Consider the following 24,645-nt stretch of genomic DNA (forward strand, 5'->3'; position numbering starts at 1 on the left):
GAACCAGGCAACGAGCCCTGTGTCCCCTCAGCCTGGGAAATCCTCACGATAGCTCAGGACGGAGAGTGGGAACCGGCTGGGGCAGGCACTGAGGGCTCCGGGGGCAGCCGAAATGGGGCTCCTGGGCAGAGGGCTGAGGGGAGGTTGGTGAGGGCCAGTCAGGGCAGTGACGCCCTCCGATGCTTTACCTTCTAAAATGCGATTTGCTTATTATCCTTCCCCCACACCCCCGCCCCCGGTGCTTTTACGTAAAGGATCTTCCCTTCCTGCCCCTGATTGACAGCCAGAAAAGCTGCCACTGGTTCTCCCCGGCAGGACCGGCCTCGGCTCCAACCCCCTCCGCCGTCTTCCTCCTCCCCCTCCCCGGTCCTACGAAAGGCGGCCGAGGCGGTGCTCCTCCCCAGTCCCCTGCCCGTCCCCTGCCCGCAGTAACAGCAGCAGCAGCATGGTGGTGCCGCCGCTGCTGCGCGTCGTCATCATGGGGCCACCGGGTTCCGGGAAAGGCACCGTCTCCTCTCGGATTATCAAACATTTCGGGATGAAGCACCTATCCAGCGGCGACCTCCTGAGGGACAACATGCAGAAGAAGACAGGTGGGAACGGGGACGATTCGGGGCGGGGGGCGGCGGGGACGATCCGGGGCGGGCCGCCCCCCGCCCCGCCCCGCCCCCCCCCCCCCCCCCCCCGGCCCACGCAGGAACCGGCCCCACGCCGGTCCTTCCGCTCCGCCGGTCCTTCCTCTCCCCGTCCGGGAAGTCCCTGGGGGCATTGCTGCTCCCCAGTCCCACCAATATGTGCTCCCCGCCCCGGAGGTTGGGCGTCTTCACGGCAGCTCTACCTGGAGGCCAGAGGCCACCGAGATGGGCCTCGAGGCTTCAGCCGAGGATCCTCTAAAAGCTGTCACTTGGCATCCTCTTTGTAAGCGTGAACCGGGCTTATCTGTTTGGTAGGGTTTTTTTTGTTTTTGTTTTTTTTTTTCCGGGCGTTTTCCTTGTTTTGTAACACACACCTAATCGTTAACTCCTCTCTTGAAAGGGAAAAATATTCATGTTTTTAACAGGCAGGGCAACAGGAGGGGTTCTGGGCAATCAGACTTTTTCAGATTTCCATGAGGTGGCTAGGAGTAGAGGCACCTAGAGTTACCAGGTATTCCAAAATTAGAAGGCCTTTTCCAGAACTGGCAGGCATAACTGTAGTGCTGCTTTCCAAAAACAACGGGCAAAATTTTCAAACTGCTTACCTTGTGCTTTTTCAATTATTATTACCCTACGACAAGTTCATACTGTGCTTAGGTTTCAGCATGGTCTGTGTTTGCATACAGAGTTGCTTGTATTAGGTAATGATGTGCGTTATATTTACTATATGGTTGTAACCTGACCTCTGGCTCTCTGTTGAGATGCCACAACCCCTCTGGTGGTTTTTTGCAATGATGAAAGGTCCCCTCCTGACTGCCGCATCTGCTTTTCTTCACGGTGGGGTCGAAAACCTTGTAAGAACCGTTTCAGGTTGCATGTGGTGAAGTGAGGGTATTGTTATTTCCAGCACTTTGAAGCTGCAGAGGACTGCAAGTATTTCTGCAATATTATGGCTAGGTAACCGAAGCTAGGTTTTGGAAGCTTATAAGCATGTTTGAAATTGAAAAATTATCAGTATTATGAAATCAATTGTGATGTGATGTGATTTCCACATCTCTTTTCACACAAATTCTGTTTGCTCTCAAAGAACAATGACTTTGGCTTAGTTGACTGACTTTACTACAGTTGATAACTACAAGTTAAATATTTGCTAGAGCACCACCTGTGCAGGCATATCTGATCACATTCATGCTTTTCCTGTCTGATTGCACAAGCGTAAATTTTTATTTACAAAGTGTCACAAAACCAAAATTGTTGCTGTTAAGAACTTTCAGTGTAAGTAAGACCTAGTGAGAAAGGAAGGTGTTGCAGAAGATTAAGGAAATAGGTTATTTACTAAATACTTCAGGTTTTGTGCTGTTTTCAATATGTCTCAGAAGTAAGATCAAAGACCACCAAAATCAAGCTGAAGGGTGCCTGAGAAGAGGAAATTGCAAGTGGAAATACCCCATTGCTTGATTTAAGGAGGCAGCCATGAAGTAGTGGAAAGAAAAGTGATTTGGCAAAGTGTTCGAGGTGGGTTGGACAGATGAAAGAATGTGAAGGAGAACCAAGATGTGAAATGAAAGTGTAGCAGATGCATTAAACCTTGAATGTGAGGAGAGAAGCCAGTGGAGGGTGTAAGAGATGATGAGGTTTGCTCTGAATTAGCTAGCGTAGAAGTTATAGGAATCTGCTACAGAGTTTTTCATTCACTAATTAACCCAGATGAAGCTCTGTTAATTTTGAAAGCGAGTCACTCATTGCAGAAATGGTCTCCAAAGGATTGAGATCAACACTGAGGTAGCAGGGGTGCGTAGTACGCTGAAGGAGGGAGAGAGACTGAGAGGCAACTCGGAGAGCTTTGACAAGTTTAGTTGAGGCAAAGAGTTTATAAGTTTTGATTATAATAGAAGAGTCCTGCAATTCCAAATTCTTTGGGAACTGTGTTAGGCTAAGTTGGGCAGTTAAAACACTTGGAAAATTAAATATAACTAACAACAGTTACATGGTGCCATTTTTGGCATTTGCTGTCTTGTGAAAATGGACTTTGTTGAAAAGTCCTGTTGAACATGTGAGCATCCTTAGCAATTTGCAGTTACTACCACATTCTGCTGCTTTGGAGAGTGGACAGTCCGTGACCACCTCTCTAGTGCTAAGCAACCTGTTGTCTGAATGTGGCTAGAGCTTGTTTGCTGTAATGTGGTTAGGACATGCCAATCTTTTGCAATACATGAAACATGGATACCTGTTATCACCTAGAGAGGAAAGAAACCCATGTTGCTTTTAATTCCAAAGATTGCCATGCCTGTAGTGGTTTCAGACCCAAGCTGAAAAAAACCAGAGCAAAATAAAAACAACAAAACCTCACAAAATCCTGCCTGCAAAAACAAGGGGGGAAAGAAAGAAAAAAAAAAAAAGGTGGCAGCTATGGTCCAGTATACAAACTTTTCATCCTAACATACAACTATTTGGGTACAGTTGTGCCTAATTTTTTGTTCTGTAATAGTGACTTTCCAAGGGACCTGAGGTTTGTAGAGAGAGGCAGCGTGTTTCCAGCTCTGTTGGTCTAATAATAGGACCTTACAGCTTGCTATACTCCAAACCTCTCTGGGTCCAAAAGCTCATCTGTCTTTCCAACAGTTAGTACTGTCCTCTGTCAACCTTGCCTTGCACATATTCTTAGATCATTGTGGCTAGAGCAATGTTTCAGTGTAAATCAGTAACAGATCCAAGCATCAAGTACACATTAAACTATCTAGACATAATTTATTCCTCCTCCCAGCCTACTTTTGCAGGGTACATATTTCAAAGTGCACTCACTAGAATAGTAAAAGAGGTATGACTTGCTGACCTCGAAGAAGGGAGGTAGGGAAAAGAATAGACACTTTATACCCAGGCAGACTGTCACCTTCTTTCCAGTTCGTCATGTGCTGGAGGACTCCAGCACCAGAGTCTGACTCTTCCACATTGTGAGGATTATTTGAAATGTGACCAAGGTGCATAGTGCCTATTTCTAAATGGCCTTCAAACTTTTCAAAGCTTGACTCTAGATGTGAACGTCCAATAAGGGGAAATTTTCCCTTTGTTACTTACTTTTTTTTCAGCACCAAAGCGACTCTTTGCATTACTTGAGGACATCTATTGCTTTTCAGTTGCCTCGTCTGAAAAAGGGCCTCTGTACTATTGCACATTCCAATCCTGCGTCAAGTGATGGGAGTGGCATTCTTCATTGCTTTCTGCTGAAAGTGGTTATATCTTGTGTTGGTATGTCAGTCCATCCCGTTTTCTCTTCTGTTTAGTTTACTGTACCTAGATCTGAATTGGCTGCAAGTAAAGGCTTCTGCAGATACATAATAAAACCAATCTAGCTGCTATTCTGGGTGACTTACATAATTGGGTAATTGTTTTATAAACAAAGGCCACGGAGACTTTGTGCTCTAGGACACAACCCAGGCAAATTAATTTCTTCCCAGCTATACCCATGATTTGGGTGAGGTACGGTATGCTGCCACCTGTCATGTAGAAGCATGGCATGATATCCAGAACTATGATGCGTGAATGGCATTTTAGCGAGCCAGTAGGCTAAATAACTGGTATTAAAGGTTAGTCAGTTCCATGGGAAAATACTAGTGTCTGTGTGGTCCCATAAATAGTTTACAACATCTATAAACATCCTCTTGTAACTCTAGAAATCGTAAAAATACATTATCTGGCAAGCGTGTCCCACTGCATACTGCTCTTTTAAATACCAAAGGCGTTTCTCTTCGTAGTGAAGTCATAAGTTAATAACTAGTCACTAAACTGAGAAGATAACTTTCTTGACAGGAAATCTCAGGGCTGGTATCTTAATGAACTTTTATCCTTTACATTGCTTCTTTTGAAGACTCTTTTACCTAATGGCCTCTCCTGATTTTAGTTTTGGGGACCTAATACTTCAAATACTTACTAGTACTATTCAGAGGGTGTGGGGATAGAGGTGTGCTGAATACCCTGTTGCCATCCGTGGAACTATAGACCTATCAAATTAATCTGATGCATATTTGCATGATCAGATCCTAACTGATCATCTGTTTTGAATTTCAGCAAGCATACTGTCTTGTTTACAACTTTACGGTTCTGCGCCATCCCGATCAAAACAAATTTTTTGAGGGCTTGTGGGCTTTTTTTCGCTTGCTGGAGGTCAGAGATAGTGTAGTGTGACTCCTTTTACTTTCACAGAAGTTGGAATCCTTGCCAAGTCCTACATTGATCAAGGACGGCTTATTCCAGATGACATCATGACACGACTGATGCTGAATGAGCTAAAAGGTCTAGATCGGTACAACTGGCTGTTGGATGGTAAGTCAGCATATTGGATATCACTACATATGGAAAGAAAATCTGCACTGGAAAGCTTGGAGTGCTTTGGTTGCTTGTGGTTAGCTACACTCCAGTAGCCATCCTTGAGTCGTAGTAACTGGACAGTATTTGTTGCCAGCTGCTTGTGAAACATTCAGCAGCCAGTCTGCCCCAGGTTCTTTGGCTGTAAAATGCTTTGGTTGCATCCCACCTTCAGAGCTTTACAGGGATGTTTAATTCATGTTGAAAAGGGTAGTTCAACACTCCAGTAAAATTTCAGAACTGGCAATTGTGGTAATTCTTATGCTTTATTCCCCCTTTAAAATACACGAGAAGTTGCTTTTTTTTAAAGCCTTTTCTTGTTAAAGTCCTTGGGGAATGGAACACTTTGAAGAATGGGGCTGAGGAATTCTTTAAATAGAAAGGTAGGTATGTGATGCAGCAACAAGGCAAGTATGGAAAGCAAGTTCTGCAGCAGTGCACTGTGTAATAAATCACTAACAAAAACACTGCTTAAGTGCTCTAAAAGGTATCTTTCATTTGCTCTTTGGTTCTGTTCTCTAGAGTGAAATGTTCTGCAATTCTGCAGCGTAAGCTCATTGCTTCTACATTCACAGTAGAGAGAAAATGCATTTGCCGCTGTCTTCATGAACTGACTGGCTCGTTACCCCAGCCCGTGGGAGTACAGTTGGATGCGCAGCACAAAGATAGTGTCTAGGCTGGATGTGTGCTTTTTCGGATTCTAGTCACAACCTGCCTCAGTAGATAAAACTAAAAAGTTGTTGGTGTGGCTTTTTATTCAGAGGGAGTGAGAAATCCACAGTGCTTTCTGTCCCTTAGTGCTTTATTATAATTGCTTCTAGTACAGTGATCTGTTCTGGTGGCTTTAGTCACGATTATGTTCCTCCTTAGTGAAGACAAAGGCTTAATTCCCACAGTGAACAGCACAATGAAACCTAACCAATAAGGGAAAGAGCTGCAGATTTTTTTTTTCTTTAGTTCCAGGTCCTGTGTACACACAGTTCCAGCCTTCTGGATCTGGATGTGTAGCGGTATAGCTAGGCACAGTGGCAACTCTTAACAGGAAGATGGTGTGGAGGCTGTAAGAGAATAAATCAATTTCTGCTGCATGTTAGCATGCTGCCTTCTTTAAACTTTTGGAGCAGAAATTTTGCCTGCATCAGCATTTGTAATGAGACTCAGTGAATTACACTAGGGATAGCTCTGGCATAATCGGCTCTGTAGGAACAATACTGTTCTGTTGAAATATGTTAAGCAGAAAGTCTTCAGATTGATAACTGCAACTCAGAACAAATAGCTGAGGTCAGCTAGGTCAAACTAAATAGAGTTGCTGAGCTTCTTGTATGCTTACTTAGCCAAATACCCATTTCCACTGCCTTATGATAGGCTGGCTTCTAGAGTCATAGCAGATGTAGCAGTCCAAGTCGTGTGTGTATGGGTATGATCTGCTTAGATTTGTGTGCTGTATAATTGGGGCACTTTTCTCTGGGTTCCTGGATTCTTCATAATTCATCACATCTTGTAGATTATTTTTTTTGGTATCGAGAAAACACTGTATGCAGCTGTCCTGGTTTCAGCTGGGATAGTTAATTTTCTTCTTAGTAGCTGGTACAGTGTGTTTTGGATTTAGTGTGAGAATAATGTTGATAACACACCGACGTCTTTGTTGTTGCTAAGCAGCACTTAGGATCTAGTTAAGGATTTTTCAGTTTCCCATGCTCTGCCAGCAAGCAGATGTACAAGAAGCAGGGATGGAACGCGGCCAGGACAGCTGACCCGATACTAGCCAAAGGGATATTCCATATTGTAGAACGTCATGCTCAGTATATAAACTGGGGGGACTTGGCCAGGAGGGGTGGATTGCTGCTCAGGCATCAGTCAGCACGTGGTGAGCAACTGCACTGTGCATTACTTGTCTTTTCTTGTTTTTTGTTTTTTTTTTTTTTCATATATTTCTTTTCATTACTATTACTATTATATGTTGTTATTATTATTGTTAGTATTACATTTTATTTTACTTTAGTTATTAAATCATTCTTATCTCAACCCACAAGTTTTACTTTTTTTTTTTTCAATTTCCCCCCCCATCCCACTGGGAGGGGGGAGTGAGTGAGCAGCTGCGTGGTGCCAAGTTGCTGGCTGGGTTTAAACCATGACAGCAGCAAATGCTGGTTCAGTTTCAATGAAATGCTTTTGTAAAAGCACTTTAGTTTGTTGAGGAAGTTTCTCATTACTGAGTCCCAAAGCAAACTCATTTTCCAGCTGCATAACTAAGATGTGTGGTGGCTGACTAGCTTGTCAATAGTAAGAAAGAACAGCAGTGCTGGAGTCCTGGCTTTCCCTCTGCTCATAACATTTAGAAGCACTTCCATGAGATAATGTCAATGTGAGAGAAATAGGATGAGGGCAGTTGATAACTGTGATGCAAACCAGGTACATCGGACTTAATGCACAAGCAAGAGCTTGGTCTAAGTTAATCAGCTCTTTCCTTTTGTGATGTGTTAGACAAGACATAGAAGCCTTAAGACCATAAAATGTTTTTTTTCTGTTTTAAGGCTAGTTCTTGGCAAGTTCCTTACTCAGGCAATGGACTCATCAACCAATGTTACATAAGGAAGAGTTTCTTAAGTTTGTATCTATCAGTACTTGCCTTTGTGGAGAAGTTTACTTGTATAGTATGATGAAAATTACAAGCTACTGAAGAACACGAGACTGTGCAAGAGCTTTGTGGGTAGAGGTATTATTGCAGTGAATCAGTAGTGCAATAGCATGTTCTGCAGTACCTTTGACCGCTAAAGTTCTTGTGGTCAATTTTTCATTTTAAATTCTTTGTGGAGACCTTGGTCCTCTTGTTCTCTGTTGTGTGTCCTGTTCCCCCCCGCCCCCGCCCCGCCTTAAGTTCCACTAGATTTCTCTGGTAGTAACATGTGCCTTTGAAGGCATGCTACTGGAGCCATAGAGTTCATGGGGCAAAATGCAGTGTCTTTTAAGTGAAGAGGGAGGTTCCTGTTCAGCCCGAGTGTTCTCACAGTCATTGTCCCTGAGGATAGTTTGATACACTAGACTTTCCAGAACTCTTTCTAAAGCTACTGTTTTATGTAAAATTAATCCTCGACAGCCTCTGGTATATATATTGGGCTTACTGCAACTGAATAAAATAGGTTTGTAATGGTCACCTTCTTAAGCCAGACTTACACAACTATGGAAGTAAGAGTTGTCACAAATGTTTCTAGGTTGTTCCAGACCTCTGAGTGAACTGCCTGTAGCTTATATTGTTCAAAATGTGTACACAGTGCTTTTATTCAATATAGTGGTATGTAGTACATATAAGTATGGGGTCTTTTTGCATTTGTTACACGTTTGGGAAGATGATCAACTGAAATGAAGAAATGGAAGCTGGGAGGTGTTTAACAAGTTAAAGTGCCATGGCTCACTGAAAAATATTTGGAAAATCTGATGTCTCTTCAACCTTTACAGTATGACGATGCTTTTTTTTTTTTTCTGTCTCGCAATTATTTTCTGTAATGACTGAATCCAGGTAATTCTTGCTATAACTCTGCCTTTGGATTTTTACGGAGTTGTTTCCTTTAAAAAGGTTTCCCCAGAACGGTTGCTCAGGCAGAAGCCCTGGATAAAGAATGTCAAATAGACACTGTGATTGACCTAGATGTGCCATTTGAGACCATAAAAAGTCGGCTCACAGCACGTTGGATCCACCCTGCTAGTGGCAGAGTCTACAATCTTGAATTCAGTCCTCCCAAAGTGCAGGTAAGCAATACATGTCAGTGTTGGCACTAAATAAATGTTGCATTGCATTTGGTAATTGCATTAAAATACTGTTTGCATATGTTGTTGCAAAACACAGTAGCTCAGAAGAAAAAGGCTCATTTCATCTTTTAGAAGCACAGAACCTTTCTGGTAACACTCTGCCTCTGAGAGTATGTTAGTGACCTGGTAGAAGCTCCAGCTGATGGACACGTGTTTGTCCCCTGCAGAATGAAACACCATGGAGTTTAGTACGCTCTTGTTAAAGCTATTCACTGATCTGGAATACTCTCAGTCTTGCACACTGGCATAGGAGTTGGGTGTGTTCTTAGCCTGTTCTGCAAGTTTGCAGCCTGTACAGTCCAAAATGTAGTTTCCTTTTCCTTCCTCCAGAGGACTCATTTTTTGTATCTAGGAAGCACACCAAATCATCAGAGGAATCCACTTAACGCTTTCCCTGTGTTTATATTTAACCAGCGTGGGTATTTTCAAGGGAACAGTTGTCATATTGCAAAATTAGATGTAGAAACTTGCCAATCAAGGAAGCTTCTCAACAGATCAAAGAGGTTATGGCTTGAGATATCCTAAAAAGGAATGGTAAACTTGAAGATAATGATCATACATTGTTACTTTAAGATTTTTGAGGAACTCAGATTAGCCTTAGTGCAACTCAACTTAAGCTGTATTTCATCCTTAATTCTAAATACCTGTTGTGGCATCACATTTCACCTGGAAGCTCTATTAAGTCACATCAGAAGTATGGCAGGCCTTGTAGTTTTCGGACTTCAGTGTTGCAGGAAAAGAGGCCAGCTGAAATAGCAGTTAAGCACTGGAAGTGAGCAACTGGAAACACTGTATTGTTTAAAATATGGTAGTTTAAGTCATGATTATTTTTAATTGCAGAAGAGCATAGGCAAGCTGCAACACAGAATTATCAGACCTAGCAAAGAGTGGGCTTCAGCTACAACAGCTTTGCTATTAGGAACACTCCACTCTACCTTCTACTAATAAGCAGGCATATCACAACATGTAAAGTAGATTGCAATTTTTAAGTGAAACCATGGAATGGAGCTGAACAGCTGAAATACAGTTGTCTGTGTTATCTAATAGACCTGCAAAATGTTTACTTACTCAACAGAACCAAAAGATGATGGCTTTAGAGTTAATGCAAGGCTGAAGGCTCAATACTTGATAGATACAATGAAGGCACTAGGATGGCTGTCTGCACAGGTGCTAGAAAGGAAAACTTGAGTGTTTTAAATTATTGTATTATGTAAACAAGGTAAGTTTGACCATATAAATCCATCTCTGATATGATACAGATGTTCTGGAACAGATATTCTTCACACATTCCTGTCCTGGTTTTGGCTGGGATAGAGTTAACTTTCTTCCTAGTAGCTGGCATAGTGCTGTGTTTTGGGTTCAGTATGAGAAGAACTTCTGGAACAGAGAAGCTTACTGAACATTGACGGTTACTTATTTTCTGAAACTGCCAGAACGCAAGTAGGAAAGGAAAATATTTTTGTGGTCTAATTGGCTTTGTACTTGCAAGATCACTCATGTTTCCACTCCAAATGTCAAATTAAACTTGTCTTTAGGGAAAATAAAAATTCTTGAGGATTTAATTAATATGTATGAAGGAGCACAGAGTCACTTGTATCTGTGGTGGGTCATATTCTGTCCTTAGATGCACAATGATTCAATGCACCTAAGAAGGAGCCAACTTTTATGCCACTAGCTAGTCCTTCATAAGACATGCCAGTGGTCAGCAATTTCTTCAGTCATTGCTGGTTTCAAGGCTTAAAAGCTCTGTAATCACTTAAAGCACTTCAGTAAATTGGAGGTGAAATGTGCAGTGAAGTAGGAGCTATCATAGTTCACGCATTTGGTCCCTACCTCTGTTTACTGAAGCCTACAAAAACTTCAGCTGGCTTTTATGCCATTTATTGTACAGCTGTTGCTAAATGATAACTCTTCCATTTTGTGACTTAAAACTAAAGGGCCATTAACTCCTTTCCCCATTTCAGTATTCCCAGAGGTCCTGTTGGTCTCTTGCTTGTTTCTTGTTATGCAAGAACATATTACCAACAATATTGTTCTCCCTCATATATGAAGGTTTTGTCTACATATTTCCTATATTCAACGAATGTTCCAGAGGACAAATCAGTCAAGTTACTAATGACCTGATGTTCATTGCAAATACTGAGAAAATAATTTTAACTGATGGACTGTTTTACTGGATAGTCAGCTGCTTATAATCCAGATAAGATATTGGCAGTAGCCCTTCTCTTTATAAGCAGAAATCTACACCTTGACTAACTGCAAACTGATCATAATTTAAAAAGAAAATTACACAAAACAAACAGAAATAAGAAATATACACCAGTATATTTGCTTTTAACCATAATTAGGGCATTGATGATATTACTGGAGAGCCACTTGTTCAGCGTGATGATGATAAGCCAGAAACAGTTACCAAGAGGCTGCAGGCTTATGATGCACAAACAAAACCTGTTCTAGAATATTATCGGTAAGTAGTAAAATCTATTCTTCCACATTCTAAAAGCCTCTTCCACGTTAGCGTAGAGGGGAACAGATCTCTTCAGTTACAGAGATATTGCAGCAGTGAATGTGGTATGAGCAGCAGTGTATCTTTCATCAACTCAGTAAGAAATCAACTCAGTAAAATGAATAAGTTTTCCACTGTTGTGTGAAACCTCTTCACAAGCCTGCTTAGCCGAAGAGCCTTTCACTGCAGCCATATTTGGCTTTACGAAGAGCGCTAGGCATTATTCAATACATTATAGTACTGTTCTGAGCAACATAGCTCTGGTTAGTAAGGTAACAGAGACAGTTCCTTTTTTTGGAAGATTTAACAGTATTTTCTCTTCTGGATGTGTAAGTAGAAGCCCTTCTAACAAGGGGTCCAGAAGTGATACGCAACAGAAAAACTGTTAATAAGGATTTGAAAGTGGCTGTTCTAAGAACAGGACTGTCACAGGCACAGCTAGTGAGACTCTTTGGGAATAAGTAGGTATTTGACCATACTGCCATTTGCACTGTGGAATAACAAATTATTAGTTCTTTTAAAACCCCAAATTATACACAAAGTTTCTCTTAATGTAAAGCTGCAAATATCACAGTGCTAATCTATAGATAATAGTAGGTCACCATGTAGAGTTTTGTAGTCTTATCTTGCCTAGACAAAGAAATCAGACTCTGACAACATCCTGAAGTGACTGTCCTTCCTCTATCTCCATATTCACCACCCTTCATTATGCTCTACCAAAACTGTTGAGCAGAAGATTAGAAGCTCTGTCTTTGGGGCAGTTAAGTTTTAAAGGAGTTTTTCTGGATTGACAACGATTTTCCTGACTTTGATAGTTTTCTGAAGTGAAAATGCCTCAAAGCACCACAGTAAGACGTAGGCCTAAGATATTGTTATTATTGATAACAACATACTTCACAGATATAACTAGCTACTAGAATTAATTCAGAATAACTCGATTGTGCCTGGTTCACTTGCTTGCTCTGATGCACCTTCTTTGATCCTCGAAGTGTAACTTTACGATACCTGGGTTAATCACAGTTGTTTAGATGACTGCTGTATAGCATGTGCTATATGACTGCATTGCTGCTTCTTATTTTTACACTTCATAGTTTGTTATTAAGTACTCTGTGGACAGCTGTCAGTTTTGTGAACTGATGTGGCCAATAGCTCACTCTGAGGAACGCAGTAATGCATGTCCACCCTGCACTCCCAATGTTATGGCTGTTCTCGGATGTTAAATCACATGCATATTTACACACTCCTGCCAGGGCAATCTTAAAGTGAGGTGGTGATCTTGGAACAATTAAACAATTTGACTTCTGTAATGCTTTCTTCCTTCTCTTTCTTAGGGAAAAAGGGTTATTGAAATCCTTCCCTGGAACAGAAACCAATAAGATCTGGCCACATATCTATGCTTTCCTCCAAACCAAGTTGCCAGATGTGAGCCAGAAAGATGCTGCCACTCCCAGGTGAAAATAGGTCTAACTTCTGCTTATCTGTCATAGCTCACACTTGATTACATGAGATTCAGCAGTCAAGGATTTCTCTTTAGTCCACCAGACTGATCAATAATTACAAGTCTAATGTTGTCATTAACTTACATTATGATAAAACTTTGTTGCCTGTGGTTCTCACTTTAATGCTGTATTTTTTTATATTAAATATACCTAATTTTTATAATATAGTAACTGACTTCAACAAAAGCAGCTACTCTCATGTCTCTTATTCAGAAAATATTTATGTTTGCAAATATTGACTGGTGGAAGAAACACATTGCAGAATACAACTTAATTACAAAGCACATAGATTGATTTACTTGCTCATGAAATGTAGTGTGAAGCAATGACAAAGACATGAAAGCATGTTTCTTGAATATGGGATTAGTTGAGGCCAGCCAGAAGCTGTGGGAACCATGACCACCACTCTGTAGAAAGACATTTCAGACCAGAACTGGCATACATATAGATTGATCTTAGGGACAACAGTCACCTTCTTTTAGCTTTGCTTGCACAGATGTTAGTTGAACTTTTTGCTGGGCTTAAATTACCCTTAACACTTGCTTGGATGATTGGCCTTATTACCATGTTTATATTTCTGCCCTCAGAGCAGCTATCTTGCAGGCATGAGAAATGGAGTTTCAATGACGTGCAACACCTTTGGTAAAGCCTCTGTCTTTGTGCAGCTGTGTAAGACTTTATTAGTAAAAAGACAGCAAGTACTGAACAGATTGAATGTAATCTGCTAAGTTTGTAGCTAGATGATCTTGACTAGTGAATGTGTCTCTTCTACTACCTTTGAAAAAACAACTGCTCATTGATGCCAGTGCCAGGACTCCCAGTGGTCAAATTATTAACATTGTCATATTACTGTAGCAAGTTTTATTGTAGCAATTGGACTGGTTTTCACCAGTTCATACAACTAATTCATTTCTCTGACCAGCTCTTGTATTTATTTATTCTCTAGATAACTGGAGTTACAAACCTCCACAGGCCACACCTTTTAGCAGTCTAGGTAATGCAGACATTGCTATTTTTCAGTGAACTCCCCTGGCCCTTTTTTTATGCTCACCAGATTGAGAGTTTCCAGAAGAGTCAGCAAAATCTGAGAAACAAACAACTCCATCTAGGCAACATCTGAAGTAGCTGTGTCCAACTAGTGCAAATCCCAATCTCCTTTTGCAGTGACTGTAAACAACTACAGAGCTGTGGTGCTGACATACCTCAGACTACATTTGCATGTGTAGTTGTAGCATTATCAATATTGAGACACATTTGAGTCTAAAAAGGATGGTCATTGTAGAATTTGTAAAGCTTTCCCATTACTATAAATGAACAATATGGGCAGCAACTATCACTGCAAGCAGCTCTCCTTACATTTTAAAGAAAGCTTCCCAAAAGGCTGACCACTTGTGCTTTCATCTTCAGAAATGTCTATATGGAGGCTGTAGACCGAGTTTAGAGATACACTTCTTTAAAAAAAAGTCACGATTAGAAAACAGTAGCTACCACATTACAGTGAGAAGCCCTGATGTGCTGCTTATTTCTATTTATGCATTTTGATTTCAATAAAAAACAGCTACGCTTGTTTTTTTGCCAGCCTATGTAAGTTGCAGTTAGCCAGAAGGAAAAGGGGGAGGGAACCTCCTTATGATTTGACACTTACTCCCACACAATCCAATTGTAGCCCCTTAGAAACTTTAAAAATAACTTTCAGTATATCAGAGGTTGCTAGATCAATATGGCTCCACTACTAAGAGTAGCAATTGCAAGTGACTGCGCTACCCTGCTCTTACTATCCTTGTACAAAACATTCAGTTAAAAAACAACCTGAAGTTACTAGTTTCCCTTAGTTTCCCTTAATAATTAGCTAATTGAGGAGGCAGTGTTTACTTAGCCTCTCTGGAGTATGTCAAACTTAAAAAAAATTACTACTGAAGCTGGTTATCTCTCATTAGCATCTGGGACAGAGCTGCTGCTTGCTCCTTTATCCTCTGTCTGCAGAAGAACTGCTAGAGAACTCAAGGCACACGAAAAGTTACTGCTGCCAGTGGATCTGGAGTTCCTGCTTTTGCTACTGCATTTGTATTAACACTCACTCTGGTATATACTGCAAACTTAAGACTCCTCCCTCTCTCTGCTGTAGCCAAACTGAAAATTATTGGATCTCATCTCAGCACAGCTTTCACCTGAATTAGCAACTGCATGTAGACTGTGTTCATCAAACTATTAAAACTAGAGACTTTCCAGACCTTGCATACAATCAGAACAATACAGTAAAGGACAGAGTTTGTACCAATACCATTATTTGAGATAGGAGCTGTCTTCACTGGAGTCTTCCAACTGCAGTATACATTTTTATAAACAGAGATGCTGTAATAGCAGCAGGTTAGAAAAGCACAGTAGAATTTTGGATTGCAGACGTTCTGTGGAAGGCCTTGTCTAGAAACAGTATTTGGATTTCCAGCTCCTCAAACAGGAAGCTTTTAATGATTTTCCACTTTAATTAGTTGAGTTACCAACATCAGAAACCAACTTTAGTTTCATAGCATAGGAAATACCTTCCAAACCTCACATGACACCTGACCCTATATGAACTGTGACAAAGCTTTTTGTTTAAACTGAAGTCTTAACCTAACCCTTGTACCTCAAGTTCCCTCCATCCCCTTCATCAAAGACTTCTCCCCATAATAAGACTTGGTTTAAAAAAAGTCTACAGTTAGCCTTACGAACAAGAAGAGAGTCAGACTCTCAGAAATCATACAACCCAGCACTCATATGTAGACAAGCGTTGCTTACATTTTAGGACAAAACCAAGTTACATTTAATGAAAGCACAGTGTAACATTTAAATCCCCTTAGTAGAGGTAGAAAGCCAGTGTTTTAATCTAACCCATTCAGATGTGAAATACTGATACCAGATATTGATTTATTGCTATTAGTGATAACTAAATTTGAGAGCTTATAATGTCAGCAAGGTAGCATGAATACAGTTGTGATCTCCAATATTCATAGAGTAAAACATGTCCACAGCTGTAGTAAGACAATAGCAGATTCTACCAAGAATCTACCACTTCTTGTAAACATTGTATTTGTGCAGATTTTTTTTTTTCATACTTTAATTTCTAAAAGTCATGAAAGGCAAGGTTAGTAGCAGAAAACACATCCAGTTTCACATTCGGCAATATGAGAACCCTGCCCTTCAAGAACAACCAAAAACCTAGCAGCACATTTGCAAACAGTATTACAAGGTTTTCTGAATTACCCACCCTTCAAAATCTCTTCCCCCTGAAACCAAACAACAACAACAACAAAAATCTGACACAAAAAATAAAGTGCAGTACCCAGAAAAATAAGTGTCAAGAAAAAATAGCCATGTTTGTTTCTTTGGGGGGATAAAAAAAAAAAGTACTTGGCCTCAGCCTTAGGAGTACTACACTGTATCCATCATTTTGGATTCTTCTTCATCTCTTTGCATCACAGAGTTTGCACTGCAGACATCTGTGTTCATGGAACCTTGTAGATCACCTGTGTTCTGCAACAGATGAAAAATTGACAGCTTAACTCTCCGTAACTGTATATATGGAGGAATAGACACAGAGAGAGAAACAGAGATTTTTAGCTTAAGTTGGACTGTCCGTGTTGTCCATCTTAAGATGAGACAAATTTACAATAGTAAGGAAATAAGCTCTGAAAAATTCAACCAATATTATGTCACTGTGTCAAGAATTCTTTAAATTTGCTGGCATAGCTTGTATTTGGTCTCAGTGTTTCTAGCACTTGACTGCACATTTACTTAAAATTAAGCTGTTGGATCTTACTTGAGAGGTACTTTAATCAAATTATTTCAAATAAGTAGTTTTAATTGTGACTCCTTCCCTAATACCTAATTTTTTACAATCTTTTAAGTTGCTTCTTCATTCCAGAATGTGGCCATCACTAGTACTGTAACAAAAGACTTAAGTACACTCAGTTTCCTTTTATTACAACAGGAGACTTTTCTTAGGCTTGACTTACCTGAATGATCCCATGAATAGGATCAGTCATTTTACACTGAAACCTCATTTCACTGCTTGTGCTAAATGCTGTGAATACAATTCTAGCATCTGATCAGTTTTATGATGCAGTGTTTATTTTAAGCACGAAAATGTAAGGGCACTGAACTAACATGTGCTTTTGACCTTATGCTGATGCTTTCTGAATTCCAGCAAGTAAAAAGAAAGCCCATATATGCCTTGCATATTGATAATACTGTACATTATATCCTGAGCACTAGCAGTTCTAGGAATAATCCTCTTTATATTTCAGAGAGGTATGGCTTCTCAAGGCAGGACCTAATCCTACTTTAGTTAAATTATTTTCTAGAAATAATAAGCCTACCTGTGAAAGAGATAGCAGCTCTCCCACAAGACCAGGATTGACACTGAGATCACGTAGTAACATAGTTTGAAAGCCATGTGATTGTGACCAGATTCTCACTCTCGTCTTGAATGCCTCAAGTTCATTTTTAAAAGCCTCAAAATAACCTTCCCCGGTCTGCAAAGAGAAAAATGAAATATTTGCACTTCAGCCAGATTTACTTTTGAATTGTAAGCATACACAGTGCTGAACAAAACCCACGCAGTAATGCATGTTATACCCTTTGGGGAATAACAAGAATAATGTTAGTCAATTTAAAATGAAATTTCAGGTAGCTTTCTTTTTAAGACAATCTGTAGTATTTATATGTAGATGCAAACTAACTGATTTATCTAAGGATGTGTAAAAATAAATCTAGTTTTAGCCTTTCCAACTCAGAAGCCAGTACCCTTAGAAGAAGAGGTGCTTGTTGTAACACTGGTCAAAAGCAAAGCACAAGCTGACTTGCACTTTAACTGAACTCCTTTAGGCAATATTGAGGTCCATCAGTCTTGAATAACTGAATACACTCTACAGCAAACCACAGTTGCAGTCTTCCCGTGTTTCTCCTGCATAGCTCTGGATTGCTCCATTTCAGTAATGAGAAAGGGGCACTACTTTGGGCCGCTCTGTGAACTGCAGATGAAATGGAAAGTTGTGGTAATACATAGGTACACTGTGAAAACACAGGTGTAATTGGCCAAAATCAGTCCTTAAACTGGTCTGTTTGCTGTTGTTACTTAGTTACTACTTGTGTATAACACCCCTGTTTGTCCCCCTGCGGTATCTTGCTTTTCCTCTGGGATAAGCAAAATGCCTAAAACTTTCATTTTCAGAATTGGAATTACACCAAAATATTCTGTCTAGAAAAGAACTGCTAACAAAACACTACCATAAGCCTAAGTCAGTCAATAAAATATTTAGCCTCTTATGGTTAGGAAGAAACCTCTAGAACACTGGTCCCTAGTACAGCATCAAGTGTTTCTCCCATCATTACCCAAATTGACTTACTTTGGCTTTCTGGAAAAAGAGACGAAAACAGCCTCTTGGATCCATACTGCAGCTTCTGGCAATTTCTATAATAAACTGCATTACAACTGCCTGGTGTGCTACTTGCTCCATCAGAGCTCTTTTCTGAAAAAAAGTTCAAGTTATGATTTAAAGATACTGCCTGTGATTATATTTCTAAAATTCAGCATAATTTCCTTTTGTTCTAGTTCCTAAGCAGATGAGAACTCATGCTTACAGAAGCAAGGGGACTGATAATTAGCTATAACTACACATGTAAGTGACAATGCACTATATACAGTTTTTCTTCACAAAGTAGAGAGAGGGTGGGAAGAACAGTTAAACAGCTAATCAAGTTGGTCAGCTTTTCTATAGTGCAAGTGGGAAACCGTATGCTTTCAAACAATTTAAACATCTTCTTCATACCTGTTCAGCTTCTAGATGAAAACACCACAACATGAGATATCTAGATGTTTCTTCACATACAAGATATGGGTGATCAGACAAAAATCTTTGACTATCATCCCATCTGCTCAGCATACCTAGTAAGAGAAACATGGTTAAGATATTCTAAATGGTTAAATGATTAATGCAGCAAGGAATTCACTTGCATTGATACTCCAGCATATACCAACACCTTTGCAATTCACTAACCTCAAAATGATAGCACACAACTAAGTTTGGGGGTTTTATTTATACATCTAACTAATGCTGAAAGAGCATTACCAGAAGGTATAATCAGACTTTGAAGATACTAAAAGTAGATTTTAACAGTCACAATTTTTAATGCATCTCTAACATCATTGATAAGTTATTTTAAATCAATTCTATATATAGGTACCTATTAGTTACATCATCAAATAGTTTAAAAAGTTTATGGATAGAGATTTACATTCAGTGATTCTGACAAACAAATCCTCTAAATGTATGTAGAAGAAGAATGTGTAATCTGTAAAAAATCATTCCAACACATGATTTGCTAGGTTTTTAGGAAATTTGAATTTAATTACAGGAACAGCTTGATCTCAAAAAGCAAAGCCACATCAGTATTGGAAGGTTAACTAGAAGACTGAATTGTGATAGCATGAAGCTACTTTCATGTAAAGAGTTTAAAAATCAGAACTCAATTCTCAGACCACTTCTTAAAATTGTCCTTCATGTATCACTGACAATCAAGTCATTACTGGCAACAGGTACCAGATGTACAGCTTTACCCATCTATCAGCATATAATTATAACTGGGCTAAAGGTAATTCAATGCTAATGACCTAAGATAATCTTAATTCTAGCAAACAAATGCCTAAAGAGAAAGCAATGGCTAATATTTCTTTCGGCTGTTTTCAAGAGAGCTATTCCATGCAAGTTCTTTATTGCTCGGAAGCCAGAGCAGGATCCAGAAACAGAACTCGTACCATATGGCTAGCAAAGTCCAAACTGCTCCTTGGCAGCAGCTAGCACAGAACAGGAGAGTTGAAAGAACATCAGTGTACTGTCCCTTTTTACAATGGACTTACATATTTTGAATTAAAAAAACAACGTGGCTTTGAATTTAGCAGGTAAGAAAAAAATTGATGAACTGTAATAAGGTTCCTTCTGTAACAGCTTAATCTGAATTTAGACAAAGTAATTTTGCCCAACTGTTAGCCAGGAAGCCTGCAAGAAAGCATCTTTTTTTCTGCTGAAATACACAGCAGGGGAGATGTCTTCTGATTCCACTGTCATTACACTTAGCAGTTAAAGTATTTGAAAGAACCTGTGGCTGTCACTGCTATTTGCATATTCTGACAGTGTTGTGCCTCAACTTGGTACTTGCAAGGCTTGCTAAGGCTAACAGGGCTAGAAACCCTTTCTTTAGAACAGTTTAAGATCCTTAGAAGCCAAATAGCTTAGTAAAAACTAAGCTTGTACGAAGAATTTGATTTTGCCGACTCAGTCCTGTTGTTGATTGTTCTGGTATTCCAAATATGGCTGTACTATACCATAGTCTGAAATCAGCCAGTAACTAAGAATGGAAAGCACTTCAGAGAACCATCAAAATTTCAGATTACTTTACAAGATCAGCTTTGTGCTTAACTGGGTTCAACAATTATGACAGAGCTAAAGTAACACCTAGTGGATAATTAAATATAATTTTAAGAAACACAATTCCATGCACACATACTCTCAGCTAGTGTTTACAGACATTTCCCTTTAATCAGTCATTACCCTTGTAGCTTAATAGCCACCAGAAAAGAAACATTTATTAAAATGAGACAGCTACGGACAATCCCATACACTTTTATACACACAATTTACATTGTCATGAATGTCCCTGCCTTTCCCACTGAACTGCAAAAAACATTGCTAGAACTTTAGTTTGCAGGGCTTAAGCTCATTTGCATAGTAATTCTTAATTATTTTTTTTTTAAATTTAAGTTCTTATTGGTCATAGGAACTAAGAAGCTTCTACAGTTTACACCGTATTTCACTTTGAAATTATTATCTGTCATGATAAAATAAAGCTGAACAGTCTGTTAACCAGGTCTTTCATTTGTTAACATTCATTCTGTACAATAAGCACCGAACCTACACAAATTCTGTAGAAGTTTGAACTGCAAAATGATGGAAAAAGCACACTCACCAAAGTGTCTAATCTTTTGTTCATGTTTTTGCATAAGTGGTTCAGACTCATCTTCATCTTCTCTTTCTTTTCTTTTTTGATTAATAAGACTCTGAGGAAGAGAAAAATTGTACTATAACAGAAACTCCAGGCATATATTTTGTGACATATAGCAGTATTGTATTTTAATGTTACTATTTAAAGGGCTATGTTCTAATTTTAGAGTAGCACCATATACTTGAGAAGGTTTTCTTTAAAAAAGTGCATTACCTAATAACAGTTTCAAAGTCTCATTATAGTCTACTGACCAAAGAACTCTGAGAAACTTCTGTCCTCATGTAGGAACTTACTGATGTCAGCAATGAGAATTATGTACATTGCAGCCTGGATGCAGCTAAATCAGTGAAATCAGGAGATGTGCTAGCTGTTCAAATTAAATTGTAAAGTGAAAGCTGAGATCCTACTATAAAAAAAAAGCTTGTGCTAAATAATATGTATTACAGTAGTCATTACTAGAGGCAAACTAACAGTTCTACATTTTAAGACTTTGGCACTCAGTAGAGAAGCACACTTTTCATGTGAAGAAACTATTGTTCAGCGCCATTTGGCAACACTTGCACTACACAGAATCACAGAGTGGTTTGGGTTGGAAGGGACATTTAAAGATCATTTAGTTCCAACCCTCCCTGCTGTGTGCAGAGCCGTCTTTCACTACATCAGGTTGCTCAAAGCCCCATCCAACCTGACATTGTGCACTTCCAGGGATGGGGCATCCACAACTTCTCTGGGCAACCTGTTCCAGGGTTTCACCACCCTGATCATAAAAAATTTCTTCCTTATATCCAATCTAAACCTACCCTCTTTCAGTTTAAAACCATTGCCCCTTGTCCTATCACTACAGTCTGTAATAAAAAAAAAAAAAGCCTCTATCTTTCTTACAAGCCCCCTTTAAGTATTTAAAGGCCACAATAAGGGCTCCCCAGCACCTTCTCTTCTCCAGGCTGAAGAACACCAACTCTCTCAGGCTTTCTTCGTAGGAGAGGTGTTCCATCCTTCCGACTGTTTTCATGGCCCTCCTCTGGACCTGCTCCAACACGTCCATGTCTTTCTTGTACTGAGGACCCCAGAGCTCGATGCAGTACTCCAGGTAGGGTCTCACAAGAGTGGAGTAGAGGGGGAGAATCACCTCCCTTGACCTGCTGGCCATGCTGCCTTTTATGCAACCCAGGATACAACTGGCTTTCTGTGCTGCAAGTGCACATTGCTGGCTCATATCAAATACTCAGATGACCCACGCAAGTTTTGACCTGCACTTCTGGTAGAGAAGCATCATCCAGATTTGTAGTACGAGTGCAGCTTACTCCCTTTCCTGAGGCAAAGACAGACACCAGCTCCCCCACCGCCCCAGCCCATTTAAGATATACTGTGGTTTTGCACTGTACGGCACACAGAAGACACTCGAGACAAGTGGAATGAAAAAAAGAGGCTAACACTTGTTTTCATGCACACTGATATGGGTCATACCTTATTAAATACCTCCTTACTAACAGGAGGTGTGTTCCATAGATTCAGTCTTTCCCTCTGCTTTAGTGCTTCTTCTTTTCTTCTCCACTCTTCCTCTCTCTGTCTCAGCTCTGCAGCATCAGTCTTTGCTCTAGCAGATTCCTGATCGCGGGATTCTGAATTATGCAGTGCTAAGCTACCAAGTTTTTGCTGGGCTTCTGCTAGGTTCCACGTATATTCCACAGAGTGCTTCACAAACTCTCTTTCTTTTTGGCAGGCTAATTCAACCTCTTGGTCATATGTCTGTGAGGAAAATCAGACACGCTATTTATGGAGGGAAAATTGTCAGTTTAGTTTGTATTGGAGCAGACAGGCCTAAATCTCAAATATAATGCACCTGGAAGGCACCTTAGATATGCAGCATTATATTCACAGGAGTGATGAAACATGGTATTGTATTGCTAGATGTTTTTTAGAAAGAGATTTCTAATTCAAGCTATCTTAAGTGCATTTACAAAATCATGGATCATGTACTGCTACCAGTAATAGTCTCCAGACTGTAAAAATACTTTTGACACAGCTGAGACCCCTCTGGCTATCTTTGGGCTGCAATGCTACCGACAGCCAAGTGTGAGAATACTCTGAATACATACTTCTGAGAAGAAAGTATCAGTTTTGTGATGTCAGATCACAATAGTAAAGTAACTGCTGCTGCCTACATTCCAGTATGGATTAGTACCTAACAGATGGCCAACATCTTCCCTTGAACTGGCAGTAAAAATGGAATTTAAGTTATGAAGTGGCTGAGGCCCAGCACAAGCATATGCTCCTTTTGGTCAAATCTATTGAGGAGGTCACCACTCATAGCTGGGAGAGACAATAACCTCTTAAGCAACAGTGCTTGTATTGCTTCCAGGTGTGTGCTGGGTATTCACACTCAGTAACTTAAGAAATTATCCTCTAAATTATATGCCTGCTTTCCCACCAGGAGTGGGGAAAAAAACATATGCATTAGTCCCTCAGCCTTCCAGTGCCCTATTATTAAATTTGTGGTGCTAAGTTGCTAAAGATTATCTGAAGGAAACTTTAACGCGGGTACATCAAAGTTCTTGTGCCAACTTTGTCTGGGAATCGCAGCTTCTTTTTTTTCTTTTTTTAATAACGAGATGAAAATTTCTCTGTTGGGAAACTGATGTAACAGCAGCTTATTGGAAGAACACGCAGAATTCCTGACGAGGTACTTGCAAAACGCCGACTTGCCCTAGCCAGCAGAGGAACACACCGCTTATGTATCCACTTTTTAGACATTAAGGATGCTAGGATAACTTCAACCCAGCTCCCTCCGCATCACTCCTCAAACGCGGAACTGTTACCCACGGGCAGTGGCAGGCGTCACACACACAGACACACCCCCAACCCACCACCCCGCAGCGGCGGCGGCGGCAGCGCATCTGCCCCTCCAGGCGTACTCGGGCCCGGCGGAGCGGCCCCGGAGGGGAGCGAACTCTCCCGCACACCCCCGCCCCGACACGCACCGGGCTGCGCGGAGACCCCCGTCCTTCCGCGGCCCCATCCCCGCAGCGGGCTGGGGCTGCGGCCGCGGGGCAGCCCAGGCGCCCGCGGCACCGAGCCGCTCCGCGCCGGCCGGGGCAGGGGGGAGCTGCGCCACCGGAGGCGGGAAGCGGCGCGAGGTACCGTGGCGGCTGGGGGTGGCGGGGGGGGGGGGGGGGAGGCACGGATGTACCTGCGCTTCCAGCGGACGCTGACGGGAGTCGGGAGCCCGCCTCCGCTCCTCGTCGTCCTCCTCCTGCGACGGAGGGCCGCCGTCCCGCGACCGCGGGAGCCACAGCGCCATCCCCACCTCCCACCCCCGCCGGTCGCCGTTCCCCGCCGCCCACTGCGCTTGCACACCTCGACGGAAGTGAGGCGGCGTACCACTTCCGCAACCTAAGAGCTCCGCCGCGCTCCCGCCCCCCGGCGTCATGGGGCGGGGCCTGCGCCAGCCGCGCCGGGCGGGGGCGGGCCGGGCCGGGCCGGGGGGGGCCTGCCCTTGCCCCTGCCCCCGCCGGTGCCCCCGCCCCCGCCGCCGCCCCCGCCGCCCGCCGCGGTGAGGAGGTGCAGCAGCCCCCACCCCCCCGCAAGGCCCGGCCGCCGGTAGCGCGCGGTGGCCAGCGGTTGTGGCGCCGCGGCGCTCCCGCCTGTCCCTGCTCGGAGTACCGTGTGTCGGGCCTCTTCCGTGCCGGCGGAGGGCCAGCGACCTCCCTCGAGGCTGCCGCAGGACGCTGACAAATTATACGTGTATACATATACATATATATATATATAAAATAGATGTGTTTCGAAAGAAAGA

General features: G+C 41.4%; 2 protein-coding genes across 5 annotated transcripts; one reads left to right on the top strand and one right to left on the bottom strand.

Annotated features, from left to right (window-relative positions):
- The first annotated feature begins 273 nt into the window (after positions 1-273).
- On the top strand, positions 274-12,995 carry AK3 (adenylate kinase 3). Of its 4 annotated transcripts, none has more exons than XM_052776286.1 (6): positions 452-593; positions 3,770-3,881; positions 4,836-4,955; positions 8,572-8,744; positions 11,153-11,271; positions 12,642-12,995. In XM_052776286.1, the coding sequence occupies exons 3-6, from the start codon at positions 4,895-4,897 to the stop codon at positions 12,763-12,765; spliced, it is 477 nt and encodes a 158-aa protein (XP_052632246.1). In that variant the 5' UTR covers positions 452-593; positions 3,770-3,881; positions 4,836-4,894; the 3' UTR covers positions 12,766-12,995. The 4 variants fall into 4 exon arrangements, with proteins under 4 accessions (XP_052632243.1, XP_052632246.1, XP_052632245.1 ...); XM_052776285.1 differs by having other exon boundaries at positions 471-593; positions 3,722-3,881; XM_052776287.1 differs by lacking the exon at positions 452-593 and adding an exon at positions 730-918.
- Positions 12,996-15,569: 2,574 nt separating this feature from the next.
- On the bottom strand, positions 15,570-24,294 carry CDC37L1 (cell division cycle 37 like 1, HSP90 cochaperone). The gene is made up of 7 exons (XM_052776282.1): positions 24,040-24,294; positions 22,317-22,598; positions 20,814-20,904; positions 18,620-18,735; positions 18,197-18,319; positions 17,168-17,323; positions 15,570-16,322 (listed from the first exon to the last, which is right to left on the bottom strand). Exons 1-7 carry the CDS (start codon positions 24,277-24,279, stop codon positions 16,221-16,223), a joined length of 1,110 nt encoding a protein of 369 aa, XP_052632242.1. The 5' UTR covers positions 24,280-24,294; the 3' UTR covers positions 15,570-16,220.
- Positions 24,295-24,645: the final 351 nt, after the last annotated feature.

This window comes from Harpia harpyja, chromosome Z (assembly GCF_026419915.1).
Source record: "Harpia harpyja isolate bHarHar1 chromosome Z, bHarHar1 primary haplotype, whole genome shotgun sequence".
Taxonomy (NCBI): Eukaryota; Metazoa; Chordata; class Aves; order Accipitriformes; family Accipitridae; genus Harpia; species Harpia harpyja.

Bases quoted from the DNA above. Each gene is read 5' to 3' on its own strand.
- AK3 (XM_052776283.1), top strand. From the start codon at position 446: ATGGTGGTGCCGCCGCTGCTGCGCGTCGTCATCATGGGGCCACCGGGT. The intron at 8,745-11,152 runs GTAAGCAATACA...AACCATAATTAG, and splicing joins TCAGTCCTCCCAAAGTGCAG to GGCATTGATGATATTACTGG. The intron at 11,272-12,641 runs GTAAGTAGTAAA...TCTCTTTCTTAG, and splicing joins CCTGTTCTAGAATATTATCG to GGAAAAAGGGTTATTGAAAT.
- CDC37L1 (XM_052776282.1), bottom strand. From the start codon at position 24,279: ATGACGCCGGGGGGCGGGAGCGCGGCGGAGCTCTTAGGTTGCGGAAGT. The intron at 18,736-20,813 runs GTGAGTGTGCTT...TTCTCTTACTAG, and splicing joins ACAAAAGATTAGACACTTTG to GTATGCTGAGCAGATGGGAT. The intron at 17,324-18,196 runs GTAAGTCAATTT...TTCTCTTTGCAG, and splicing joins TCTTTTTCCAGAAAGCCAAA to ACCGGGGAAGGTTATTTTGA.